Source organism: Polypterus senegalus, chromosome 13, assembly GCF_016835505.1.
Source record: "Polypterus senegalus isolate Bchr_013 chromosome 13, ASM1683550v1, whole genome shotgun sequence".
Taxonomy (NCBI): domain Eukaryota; kingdom Metazoa; phylum Chordata; class Cladistia; order Polypteriformes; family Polypteridae; genus Polypterus; species Polypterus senegalus.
The window spans coordinates 2,283,610-2,297,837 of NC_053166.1; the positions used below are offsets into that span (position 1 = coordinate 2,283,610).

The following is a 14,228-nucleotide window of genomic DNA, read 5'->3' on the forward strand; positions in this document are numbered from 1 at the left end:
CATCAAATTTTGTTGCAGCAGCGCAGTTCCCAATTTATTTCGCTACTTCAACAACATTTCATTTAAATCCAGCTTCATATTTTCTTCAGATAGAACGCTCCATCATAGATAAGGGATGATCTTACAATAAAGGTGTATTAGGGTGCGAGATACAAAACGGAATAGTTCAGTTATTACTGTGTGGTCATGTGTGCAACGAGAGAGAGAGAGGGGTCAGGAGCACACGCTGATACAGCGCATTGCCACACCTACATAGAAGAAAAGGCCGTGTGCTCAGTGGTTACTCTCTCAGGTGGGCGTTAGCATATCAGAATCCCTTGGATCAATAGTGTGAGTTTTCCGCATTCAACGTATAGGAACGACATTATATAATATCAGAAATTATACAGTAAAAATCAAGTCCCAACTTATCCGCGGGAGAACTTATCTGCGAGTATATTCGGTTGGTTAGATTGAAGTTTTTTGAGTTCTGGGGAGGTAAAGCTGAATCAAAAGTTATTGACTAGTCATATTAAGGAGTTTGCTTTGGAGAAGCTCTGGTTTAATTGTGTCAAATGCTAAACTGAAATCCAGAGATGGCATCCCAGACAGCCATGGAGCAGCATCTTCAACTGATCTCTTGGTGCGGTGACTGATGGGGTTCATGAAGAGATGTGTAACAAAGAATCACATGCTTAAAATGTTCACATTATTATGGGTTTGTAACCATTAAGACAGAAGAGGTTTTGCTTTTCGGCCCTGGGAGAACTGCAGACAGTCAAACACATCACACTTTGCAAGTCAGGGGTTATGTTGCCCTAGCAATTGCATTTTAACCTGTGCATCATTTTTTTTAATTGAAGTGCTATATTGAACTATGACCTCAACATATTTATTATAGTTTATCATTGTCACTTCAGATTTCAAAGTTTTCTTAGGTTCCAAATTTTACAAACACAATTGTGTTTTTACACACACACACACACACATCACAATAACATGTTTTTTAAATAGCACTTAAACATAAATGTGAAAAGGTTTTAGTTTCTGCTTTAGTCCTTATAAAGCAAAAGAGAGAACTTATTTATCTGTGTGTATACTTGGCACTTAGAATATCACTTTACAAAGTTAAAGAAAGCCCAACATAATTCAAAGTAGCTGTGTCAGTCATACATGAGACTATCAGACATGCATAGCAGGCATTTAGATACCCCGTGTGGGTTTTTGCTAACAAATGTTCAGACTCGTGGGCGTTAAACTTTATGCATGATTACCAAAGAGAGAAATATTTAAATAATGAGTGTAGATACTGTGACAAATCAAGATGAAAATTCTTCCTTAAAAACTCCTCCATTCATTATAACCTCAATCACGGCCACTAGATGGAGCACCAGAATCTGTTTGTTCTCAGCCAGTGGGATGTAAAAGCTTACGGAGATTCTTACTTTGACCCAGACTTACCTGGCAGTCGCATTATCATGGAGTGCTCTAGCTGCCAGACGGTGCTCTACATGTGGACTGCTCTCAGATATCCGTACATCACTGAAACAGAGAATAGAACTGATAAAAACAGAATTGATGATCTTCCATTTCCATGTTCTGTAGAATAACAAACTAATATTAACATGTCTACAGTATCGTATTGACGCCAAATTAACATTCCGATAACAAGTGGACTATAGCCCTTGAAAAGGTTCAATTTATAGACTATACAGGCCTACTGGGAGGCTTCACGACTTCCATGAGGTGTGATGAAATTAAGTGGACTAGAATTACTGGAAGAGATGACTCGCTAGATCTGAATGCAGGTGGTAAGCCGATTTTGGATTTCCATTTTGGTCATCAACTGCCCACAACAAAGATATGTTCAAAAAGAAAAATGGCCAAGGATGTGCTTGGAATCTGAGCAGCTTTGAGTCAAAGGTCAGTAACTGTCACTGCAGTCATGGCGTCTGCTTTGAAGTAGTTATACTCTGGCTATAAAGAGGTTTTGATCGGTTAGATTCATAACTGTTGATTGCAAGTTGGCTCAGATGGCCATGAAAGGAAGTCAGAACAGATCATGAAGAGGTAAACCAATAGTGAGGATATCCTTGGAATGAACAGTCCGTATACCAATCTATCTATCTTCAGCTCTCACCTCCAAAGGACTTCATCAGATCTCTCACTCATAGCAGGCAATCACATCTTTGATTCAGAAAGATTAATGCAAATTCAGATTTACAGCTGAACAGCTCTTTTTCCCCCGTGCACAGTTCTATCAGGAAGCAGGGGATTTTGCCAATCGTGTCTCTAATGTAAAAGGAGATTCTTTTTTGAATGCATGTTCTCTGATGAAGCTGGTCTTTTATTTTCTACTGTAGTTCCAATTTCGTTTCAGTGCTGACACAAGTGAAAATAAAGGCTATATTATGTATTAACAGAACACACACACACACACACAATACTTGTGGTCTTTACCACAGAGACTGTCATTTAGCCAAGTTATTAATGCCTCTTTTAAGACTTACTGATGGGCATCCAAACGCTGCTGTCTCTTCTCATCTCGTATTTGCTGTTCCTCTTCCTCCTTCTGTTTAATCATGCAGTCCAGAGCTGCCAGGCTTTGTAAGGAGCTCTCCTGGGCACCTCGGACATCGATGCACTCTGTAGGATATCTGGAAAGGCCACATAAACAACTCCGAATCAGAATAAGAAACATCTTTATTTTGGCAAGTATGCAAATGTACAAGGAATTTATTGTACTCTGTTTCTTTCGAGGACAGTGGTACTTTAATAGCATACTAATATAACACAGCACAAGCTCAGATGGAGTTCGTGCAAAAAAAAAAAAAAAAAACACTTAAAAGTAACTTAAATACACTGCACTGCATTAATTTGTAACGTTACCATCAACACCTAATTTAAGCTTTCATTGCTGATCATTTAAAAAAAAAAAAGGTGTGCATCAAAAACGTCTGAGCAAAAGCCCAGCAACTGAAATACCTCAAGTATGTGAATGCAACTATCTACTTTAAAAACCAAGATAAGATCATAAATTACACAAACTACTTGTGTGGAAAGAAGAATTAAACCATTGATTTTTGAAAAGCCATAACCAAACAGCTGCTGAAAGTCTTGAATCACTACCAGTGGTGCAGGATTACAGCACACTTAAGATCACAGCAAAGGGTCTGCCTGGGACTGACAAAAAAAGCCAAATATCACAATACTGCGCCCTTAAGGCAAAAAATGACAATTGATAAAGTGTATTGAAAGCACTGAGAATGAAAAAGAAAAGGACACAGTAAAAATGTAACTGATCTGTCATCTCACTTCAATTAGATAGATAAATATCTCAAGGGGTAAGATATAAAATAAATATATCTATACAAATACACACACACACACACGATGGTCTGAACCACAATGACTATAAAGGCAGAAATGTAAAAAGAAAAGAAAAAACACACTTCCGATTTGACCGTCCCAGTGAGGCGCTATACAGGCGTATTGCCTCGGTCACATTTCTTGACACACTTCTGCAGAGTAATTTGTTGACTGAAATTCCTCAGTGTTGCTGTGTCCCAGAGAGGATGTGCAGCATTGTTCATAATGCCACTCAGCATTGCCTTCATTCTCTCCTTTGCTACTACCCCCTAGGAGTCTAGTGTGTGTCCATTAACTGAGCCTACCCTTTGAAGTAGCCTGTTAATCTGGTGGTCCTCTCTTGAAGTGATGTTACCAGCCCACCAACACCTTAAATCGGTCATCACAGAGTTGTAGAAGATGTGAAAGAACACAAGTCTCCTAAAGAAAGTGAGCCTGCTCTGCCCTTCCTCATGTAGTTCCTCTGTGTTGTCAGACCAGTCCTACTGTAGCTGTACTTGCAGGAGTGCACCACCTCAAACATACACTCAACCAGGCAGTGTGGTGTAGTGGTTAAGGCTTTGGTCTTCAAATCCCACTACTGACACGGTGTGACCCTAAGCAAGTCAATCGACCTGCTTGCACTCCAATTGAGAAAAAAAGGCAAAAGAAATGTAACAATTGTACCATGAAAGTCGTAAGTCACCTTGGTTAAAAAAGTCGGCCATATAAGTAAATGTAAACCGCTTCTTAAAATGCCTCCAGACAAGATACCATTTTTGTACTGTTGACTGGGTGTAGGATGAAAGCTTTTAACTCACAATGACGGTCGTGGAGAATTATTAATTAGTTTTAATTGAGTGCCTGTGCTGGAATATAAATTAGCTCCATTACCGTACCACAACTAAACCAGTTTGACTTGGGTAGTTAAAAGGCCGGTATATAAAAATTGTCTTTCAAATATGAAGGATATTTTAAACTGTTTATGATACAAGTGTGCTGCACTGGAATCTCCTCTACTCACTCAACGTGCAAATGTATGCAAGTCACTTAACTTGCTTGTGGTGCACGGGTGAAACCAAAAAAAAAAAAAAAAATACGGGACTTGTTTTATAGTTGGATGAGAGAAGAGAAAAAAAAAAAAAAAAGTCTACTGCCTCATTCCTCCCTTTCTGAAAAAAAATGAAGACTCCTGATGTCATACCCTCTGCTCCAGTTCTCAGAAGATGTCTGTAATGAATGCATTTCCTTTCCAGGACCACACGGAATATTGGATCCTTCGAGAGAGCTGTTTCTCATTGCTTCTCGCGTCCTGAAAATGACAGATAGTTGAGTCAGTACAGAACACTCCTCTGGGAGTAAAGAAACTTGAATTTTAGATTTCAGAACACCTGCTTTAACTTGCACTCAGAATGAGGCACACATTGCATGAACTTGTTAATCTGGTACTAAAGAGCAAAATCATTTATTATGGCTTCCAGGAACAACAAAAATTACTCCTGCAGGCAACTGGCAGCATTAAAATAAAAGCATTTGGAAGGAACAGCACACTCATTTCCACAAAGATTCACTCAGACCATCTAAGGACAAATAAAAGAATTCTACATCACATCCAAAAAAGTCAAGCACTGATACTGGCATTAAATGCTTAAATATTAAAAAAAGATTATGGCAGCTACATAACTACTTATTTCCAGTATATCCTCTTACTTTATGTCAATAAAATTGTACCTGAAAAACTTTTCACCTGCCATTTCCTGCTTTACTACAGGTATCAGAACAAGAGGAGTCTACAGGTATCTTCAGGTATCTGCCAAATGCACTTTCTCTGCTTAAATTTTCTAACCATACAATGCATCCATTAATATGAACCATGAAGGTGTAAAGCACAAATCACCTTGCTGAGAAATATCTTGTCATTAGTCTGTCCATAAATACACGCCATGTCAATAACAACCAAGCAGAAATTGGAAGATGCACCATCAACACACCACACGTGTGAACTTTCACTTTTTCAGACAAATTCTGAGCCTACAGACCCAAGTACAGATACAGGAATACAAGACAACAGTCCAGGGCAAAGCAGATGAAAGCTTCTGAATAAGATGAGGTGGCAAATTAAACAGGACACTACAGAGACAGACGATTAAAGGGAAGATTAAATGAAGCAGTCACTCCTGTGTATCTCTCTCTCTCAGTAAATCCAACATCTGTGTCTGCTTTTTTACGAGAGAACAACTTAGCAGATTTTTTTCTATTATTTGCTTGAGCATTCCAGTTGGTGTTGCGACTTCTCTCATCATAGTTCGCTTGTGGTACCCATTTAGTTGTGCGCTTCCGAGAGAGACACAGCAGACTGAGGGGAGGGGTCCTCCTCACGCACGCACACACACAGCCTCCGTTCGAATTGGTCCTTACCGCCACTTAGCTGGGGAGTGAAAGAACTACTTAACAGATTTAAATCGGGTTTTTTTCTATAATTTGCTTGAACATTCCAGTTGAGTTTGAGACTTGTTTCATCATGATAAGAATCAGAGTTCGCTTGCAGGAGTGATATACTTGTGCTAATCCAAGACAGAGGCTGCGGGCCGAGGGAAGTGTGACGTCAGGGAGTAGGGAGCCGGGCAGGGCCCCCCTCACTCACATGCCAGCTTCTGTTCGAGTCGGTCAACCTGTTGCCACGTGTTGGAGTGTACCTTGCTTCTGTTTAACTAGTGATACCAGTTTGCTTATTGATTTTTTTTTTTGTCGTTTCACTACTACGTGGGCAGAGCCGTGGGGAATGGCTAGTATATATATATAAAATCTAAAATTAAAATGGGAAACATGCATAAAACTTGTAGTGGCGCTCTGATTGATTGCCACCCCCACCCCCCCCTTCTAAATCAGATAGTTTTTACAACAAAAGACTCAACTGGTGATCGGTAAATTGGCTAATTATAAAAAACTATTTTTGTAGCCCCTGCTTTTCTAAGCTTTACAGTGATTTAGTCGTAGTGCTCCTTTTATGTGAGATATTACAGCAGTGAAGTAAGCACACGTTTTTAATTTGTTTTTGCTGTGAACTTTCTGTAAATAGAGAGCAGCAAGGCCAACTTTACCAGAGAGTGAGAAGAGCAGAATATTTGCCTTTACGTTAAAGGGAGTAAACGGAGGAAAAAAAAAAAAAAAAAAGAGATTGGAGGACAAACAACAAGAAAAGCTACTTTAATGACTTCAGACCTCTTTAACTGTCCTTTAATTAAAACAAACACTACTTGTCAGAGTGTATGGTGAGCGAGTTTGTGTTAAGTACAGCAGCTCACAAAATTTAATTAGAAAGAGAAATGAACGAAGAATATGAAATTGCCGCTCACTAAACAAAAGCTTCGTATGTTTAACAGCAAAATGTGTCTGTTAGTTGTAAACATGCTAAGTATGAGAGCCTTGTATCTTCTTGATAAAACATCTTAAGAACATTTGATAGATGTATGGCCTTTTTTGAAGAGTTTGTACTGCACAGTACAATGTTCAGTATACATTTTGGTAAGAAACAAGTACTGCATAATTTTGTTAATTAAAAATGACCAAGTAACACCTGTGGTCTATAGTTTAATTATAAACAAGTTCACAGTTTAATACAGAATGAAAGGTCTCTGCTCCTCTGGTCATACAGGAGCTTAGTGTAAAACTTTTTTTAAAGAGATTTAAAAAAATAAATAAATAAATAAAAATTTGCAATTGGAATCGGCCAGTTCAGCAAAATGAAACTGGTAACCGGTATCTGCTGTAGAAAAACCTGAGCGGAGCATCCCTCGATAAAAGGAAAAAGCTGAAGGGTTGGGGAAATAAAAAAACAAAAACGAGTCCAGAAGTAAATGTTGCCTTATTTCAGTCATTTTAAAATGTGTTTTCTATCCTATTATATAATTTATTTCTATCCTACATATACATATATACATATACACATATATATATATATATATATATATATATATATATATATATATATATATATATATATATATATATATATATATATATATATCACACACACAGACTAAACAACATAAAACAGTGAGGGATGGATTTAGAATACCCAACATCAGGCCAGCCTTCAAAGAACGTAAATGAAAACCCATTTCATTGTAATAACATTCAAGATAAGCTTTATATTTATGCCTGAATATGAAATTGGAAGAAAACAGAGGGACACGCAAGCTGTCGCAACGATTTGTCTCTTCTGTTACACCAAAGTTATGCTTTGTGAAATCTGCTCTGGCTTGAATCCAGCAAGAACAAATACAGCAAGGCACAAGGAGGGTGGATATTAGTCCTAAGTAGGATGTGTATTCACGCAGAGCTATACAGAGACAAATTTACTTGGACTGCTGCCTCAGGGTAAGAAGAAACATGAAAGGTGGACAAACCAAGCCCTCTGCAGGCTTTCCCTTTGCTCTCGTTGTCTCCCCTCTCGGATGTGCTGCTCTTCCTCTCTCTTTCGCTCAATCATCCCCTTTAGGGCTGCCAGACTCTGCAAGCCATTGCTCTCACTCTCCCAATGCCGTCCTCTACATCTTTCTTGCTTCCTCTCTGCCACTTCTGGTTGCGCTCTTGAAGACGTCAATACATTTTCATCATTCCTTCCGTCTTCACTTTTGGAGGATGGAGAGAGATCCGATTCTTCATGCGATGAATGAGAGATCTATAAGAAGTAAATAAGATTAGCTGACAACAGCCAAGACTAACAGTCTACAAAAATGGAAAGGCAGATGGAATTTCAAGTTATTTAGTACTTTTTAAAAAGATTTATTCATTCTTTTAGTACTTTTTAAAAAAGATTTATTCATTCTGTGCTAATCGTGAACAAGTCTAAATCATGCAGATTTTGACACATGGCTCAGTCTCCTGCAGTAGGCACAGAAGGAAAGTTATACTCATTAAAAACAGTCTGAACAAATGGAGGCTGTGATGGGGGGTTAACAATTTAAATTTTGGGTCTACAGAAACTAAAGCTGCAATTACAAATTTTGCTCAAGAAGACTGAAATGAACTTCTAACAGACTTCTGGAGGCAATTTAGCTAACTCATCATCACCATTTCTTTCTTATAACCAATCATTTATGACCAAAATATATTTGTGCATTCTTTCTTTCTTGTAATCTAAAGAATTAATGGTACTCTTCATTTAAAAAGGAACAGAAAATGTACAACTTAGTAAAAGAACTGGAGACATCAAGAGATTGAACAGATAAGTACGAGGATCAGAGCCTTTAGGCAGAGCCACCTATCACCAGGACAGCTGCCAATCATGTGTGTGACATCACAAAGCCCAGAATATTTTAACATAACAACCGTCCAAGAGAGCCGAGAGTGACCCCCCAAAGGCCGAGATATCATTTCATCCAGATAGCCGAGAATACAAGTCATGCATCGGTCCGACTGCTAAGTCAAAAAGTCACACAGGACACCATCCTATTTAGACATTACTGCACACTTTCAGTAAGCTTACTAAGACAATACACATCCAGACTCTGCTGTCGACTTACATTTTGTATTAGATTTTCTGCTATTGGTATTATTTGACTTAGCATGACTTTTAAAATACAATATTTAATAAAAGCACCTGGTGCTGGAGAGATGGACGCTATCTTTATCTACCGGGTTATTAGGCGGAGGGCGGTCTCCCAAAATAAGCAGAGCACTGTAGAAGTAAAAGATTATTGCTTGGTAAGTCGCACATAACCAAAGGTGTGTCAGCCTTCATGTGTCCAGGATAGTCTTAGAGACCAAAGCAGCACTCAGGTCTGGGTTATATCTGAGGAAAGCCGTATGCCATTCAAGTCGAATACAGCGAGTCCCTACGTGGAGGACTAAGAAGTGAAGGGCATTGTAGGCCTCACTCATAAAACAGAGCTTAAACGAAGGCAGCCTCTGTGTGTGTGTGTGTGTGTGTGTGTGTTTAGCTTTGGGTGTAAAAGTAAACTAACACAATAACGAACTTGGAGAGTTCTCCTTATCGCACTATAAAACATCAGTGCACTATTAGAAATACCACACTGGCATAAAGCAGAAAAATATGCAACAAAGGAATAGGCTTTCAAGATATTTCATGGTCAGTGTACACGATTCACAAACTAGAGGATACATTCACTGTCTTAGGTTACAAAATAATAAACGAAGTGCAAAAAAGCAACATATAAAAGTTATAAAATAGCTGTTACACCTTACAAAAAAAAGCTCTAAAGTTCTGATGCTTAATACCTCCCTGAGGAGAAACTGAAGCTTGTGAAGAAGACTGTACTGTCCTCTGCTGTAACCGAACCAAAACAGAGACAACTACTGGAGACCTTTACTATGAGCTAGAAGTCAAGATTATCTGATGAAAATACTACATTTTGTAACACCATAGGAAAGAACAATACTGGCACCAGAAATGAAGTCACCCTTCGATGCACTGCGGGCAGTGTGTACGGCTTACAAAGGGACAGCAGCAAGTTTCTCTTTCAAAGAGGGGCTCACCAATTCGTCTGCTTCTTCTGGCAGGGCTTTGCCTTCATTTCCATGAAGACTGTTCTCTTTCCATTCAGCTAAAGGCAACAGTAAAATTTAAGTGTAAATCATTTTTACTTTCTAAATATGAAAGTTTTAAATATCAATTTTCACAGAAAACAATGCCAAGTAACATGTTAAAAAAATCTGCAAAGTACTACAGACATTTTTTCAAATATTACAATGTACGCTATTAATAACTGTAAAAGCTTTTCAGATATCACAATATAAAACATTTCATAATGAAGAACATCAACAGATACATTTAACCAAATTGTTTCTATAAAATGTTCTTCTGTGTAATGACAGCAAAGAGAAAAAATCGCTCAGCTGGAAAACAATGAAAAACCACTCATCGTAGTACAGAAGAGTTAAGCGCGTTTACTGTGCAATACCGATGGGAAGAGGACTGCAGCAAATACTAAGAAGAAGGCTGGAATAAGCTGAACTCTCTGTAATTTAAGAAAAGACGACATTAACCAAAAAAAAGATGGTCACTAGTGTCTATATGGCAACTCTTAACTGGCCCAGCAGGATTTAATGCGAGTGAATGAGTGCACCAACAATATGGAGGGTTAAATTAAAAACAAAAGGATGAAGGGACGAGCACATCGTTACACCCATGACGTGAAAAAAAACAAAAAAAAAAACACAGTACAGATGTTTGGTACCAAAAACAATACATCAATGTGAACAAACAAAACTTGTAAAGAAATCAACTTCATACTTTAGCTCCATTATACACACCATAGTGGACAGTAAAACACACTGACTTCTGATTTGTAAGTACAGTAACGCGGCTTTGCAAACAGGACATTAAAATGTTAGGCCATTTCAGATTTCCCATCCATATTTCCTAGTTGAGGGCTTTAGGAAAACTGGCACACTTTACATTACTGTGTACTTTTAATGTTGAACTTACCAAAATAGATTCTTGTTTAAAGATACAGCTCTCTCTCTAGATTATATTTATATCACTATATTTAGCGAAATTAGAGCGAGTTTTTTCCTATAATTTGCTTAAACATTGCGGTTGATTTTGCGACTTCTCTCATTGCGCTAAGAATCAGAGTTCACTTACGGCACTGATATATATTCGCTCTAAACCAAGAGTTCCCAAACGTTTTTCGGTCTGCAGACCCCTTTACCAAAAACCTTTAAAAATGTCGACCCCCTAGACACATGCAATGGTTTTTCATGTCCACACTTGCTTTGATACATTCGATAAGACAATGCACAGACATGTTTGTGCTACATGTATTTTCATGCATTCCTACATGTGACTCTTTTAATGACACATTTCACCTTTTTTTGTTTTGTATGTAATGTGTTTTTATCAAAAAAGTGTTTTTTTTTTTAATTATTTTACTTCTTAAATTAGGTACCTGTTGGAATCATCGATATTTTGAAGTAACAAATAAATAGCAGTAGTAAGGGGGTCTATTTTTGCTGTTGTTGACCCCCAAATTTTTTTTATTGAAACTATCGACCCCTAGAAAGTTCAAATCGACCCCAGGGGGATATATTTTGATTAGTAATAAATATATCAAATTACTGATAGTTTTGAATTGTTCTCATTGCTTCTTACAGAACTCATATGGTATATAGTCCTAAGAGCCAGAAGCCTACAAAGAGACAAAATGAATCAACCTGAAGATCAGGAGTGTTTTATGATGGAAGGGTTTGAGGTGACCCTATTCTAAAACAGAGTTTTTTGTTACTCAGACTCCCACATATGTCCTTCATGTTTTCTTACCCCTGCACTCACCTGGCCTGAAAGGAGACGTAGCACAGCACACAGTAGCAACACACTTCCACCCTTTCTACACTCAAAGTTAACTGCCGCTGTACTTCACTTTCCTTATTAGAGGATTTCTCTGCCTATTCTCTGTACTCCACATGGCAAGATAGGGTAACAAGGCAAACAGGCGGTAGATTTAGATCAGGGGTCTTCAACACGTCACTTGCGAGCTACTGGTAGCTCACAACCCCTTTCCAAGTAGCTCGCCAAAGGGTTAATGAATCCTACATAAATTTGAAATCTTGATTAGTCAGATTAGGAGTAGGCGATCTTTCCAAAAAATCATATCACAATCCTTTTAACACAAAAAAAAAAAAATCACGATCCACAATCTGAATTGCAATCTCTCTTTTCAAAGCGGCAGACAATTAAGGGAATATCCGGACTCAAACTCATCAAGACCGAAGTAACACCTTATTTAAATATCAAACAAAGTTGAATTCAATTGTTTTCTCGTTTGCTATCTAAGCGGAGTTAAGGAACACGCCCCGAAGCTGGCGAGTGACTTAGGAAGGACCCTCTCCTCGGCCAGCTGCGTGTTTCTCAGTCTCACGCAAATAAATTGGTACTGCAAGTGAACTCTGATACTGTACATAGCGAAATGAGAGAAGTCACAAAATCAACCGGAATGTTCAAGCAAATTATAGAAAAAAACCCGATCTAAATCCGTGAAGTAGTTCTCTCGTGAAAAGTGGACAGACAGGCAGGCAGGCAGACAGACAGAGAGACAGACATTGGATTTTATATATTAGTAAACCTTCAAAATAATGTGCAGTTAAAGGCTCAACAACATTCTCAGCATTTCTGGAGTTTAGTAGAGCCTTATAACTAGAAGAATTGTCACCAAGCAGCTCTGAAAACGTCTGCTTTGTTTGGATCTCCATACCTCTGCGAGTTGGACATGAATGTCATGAAATCAAAGTTCAGAACAAGACAAACATTTAAATGACTCCATCAGAGTGAACCTCAGTGGCTCCACACCACCATACACCTCAGTGCCAGTCATCTGACTAACTGAAAAGTTGAATAAAGTGACACAGTGACATGTGACAAATGAAGAAGTCATATCTGTGGAGTTGGAACTGCAATGTTTCGTTTTGACAGCATTCCTGTTTTAATTCAATAGTGCGAGATTGACTAGAAAATGCAGACAGACATAAAAAATGCACTTGCAGGTGAAGTTAATATTTTCTGTCATGAGTTGTGGACACCAGCATTCTGTAAATGTTCAGACAAAACGAGCGTATTCAGTTTGTTTGGATTGAAATAAGCAAAGAGAACAAAATGTTAAAAAACATGAGGAGCTCTTGGCCATTTTTAGATACTATAGTTATTATAGTCTTTAACATTATTATGCTAAAATATGCTGGAAGCAGAAGCCAAACACAAATGGATGTGACACCATACAACACGAATATTTCAGACACTGCCATAGACGATGCTGCCGTTCAGTCCAGGCGAAGGTTACACGGCTGTGACTCATGGCATGGGTCTTCTTGGTGGCTGTGTTTTTCATTCCTGTTCCTCTAAAGATGCTTGCTTTTTAAAGAATCCCCTAGGCCCTCTCTGTCCAATGTCATTTTGACAGACCATATCAGCAAAAGTATTGTTTGAGGGCTTTGCTTTTATATATGTGGAAAGTCCAGGAAAATAACCATTTGACCATTTCAAGTTGGCCTTTCATCTTGCTAGACTGCCCTTTTGCAGCAGAAAGCTTTATTTTTGATAGTTTAACGTCTCTGCCTTCTGTCTGCTAATATGTCCTCATTTGGTGTTTAAAACTGCAGCGTTTACAAAGATTAAATGTTCAAGTAAAAAAGAAAACAACGTTCAGTTTTACATCATGAAATATCACCTGTAATCCTACTAAAACTAAAGCACAAGAATAGAAATCACAGTCCCCTAACCTGGGCAATGCTAATCATGTCAGAAGTAAGCAGAGGTGGGTAGAGGAGCCAAAAATTGTACTCAAGTAAGAGTAGCGTTACATCAAAATAATATTATTCAAGTAGAAGTAAAAAGTAGTCACCCAAAAAATGACTCAAGTAAGAGTGAAAAGGTGTTTAGTGAAAAGACTACTCAAGTACTGAGTAAACTGTTTGATCATTATAAATGATTTTTTTTTTTTAGAAATGTTGTAATAAGACAGACAAAAACATAAAATAATGTGCAAATTCTGCATTTCCAAATAATAAAATAAAAAATGAGTAAAAATAAACAACATCTTTACAAAATAAAGATGCACAAATAACACAAAGTTCCAAATCTCAGTTTTTCACAACAAAGCTTTTGAAGCCGATACCTACAGTAGGTAACATGGATGTCTGAACAGGGACGAGATATCCTGTACACTGACAGTCTAATACGACATATGCACTCGGCCTCCAAATAGCACAGCTGATAGAACATCACATCAGAACAAGGCAGCTTATGCACGTCCAAGAAGCCTCACTTTACCTCGACTGTCTGTGTCGGTGCGTGTTTGGTTAAAACGTGCTTGTTCTTCACTCAGGTAAGTGATGGTTAAGCTTCAGCAAGAGTTGCCTCTCAAGGTTCCTGCAGTGAAGCT

At 38.2% G+C, this 14,228-nt stretch overlaps 1 protein-coding gene across 2 annotated transcripts in view; it reads right to left on the bottom strand.

Annotated features, from left to right (window-relative positions):
* Positions 1–14,228, bottom strand: part of LOC120542105 — a 32,183-nt gene that overhangs the window by 9,105 nt on the left and 8,850 nt on the right. For both annotated transcript variants that reach the window (XM_039774268.1, XM_039774267.1), the window contains exons 3-7: positions 9,829–9,896; positions 7,737–8,011; positions 4,532–4,639; positions 2,490–2,636; positions 1,441–1,521 (exon numbers count right to left, since the gene is read on the bottom strand). In XM_039774268.1, coding sequence (XP_039630202.1) covers positions 1,441–1,521; positions 2,490–2,636; positions 4,532–4,639; positions 7,737–8,011; positions 9,829–9,896 — 679 coding nt within the window. The remainder of the gene's footprint in view (positions 1–1,440; positions 1,522–2,489; positions 2,637–4,531; positions 4,640–7,736; positions 8,012–9,828; positions 9,897–14,228) is intronic.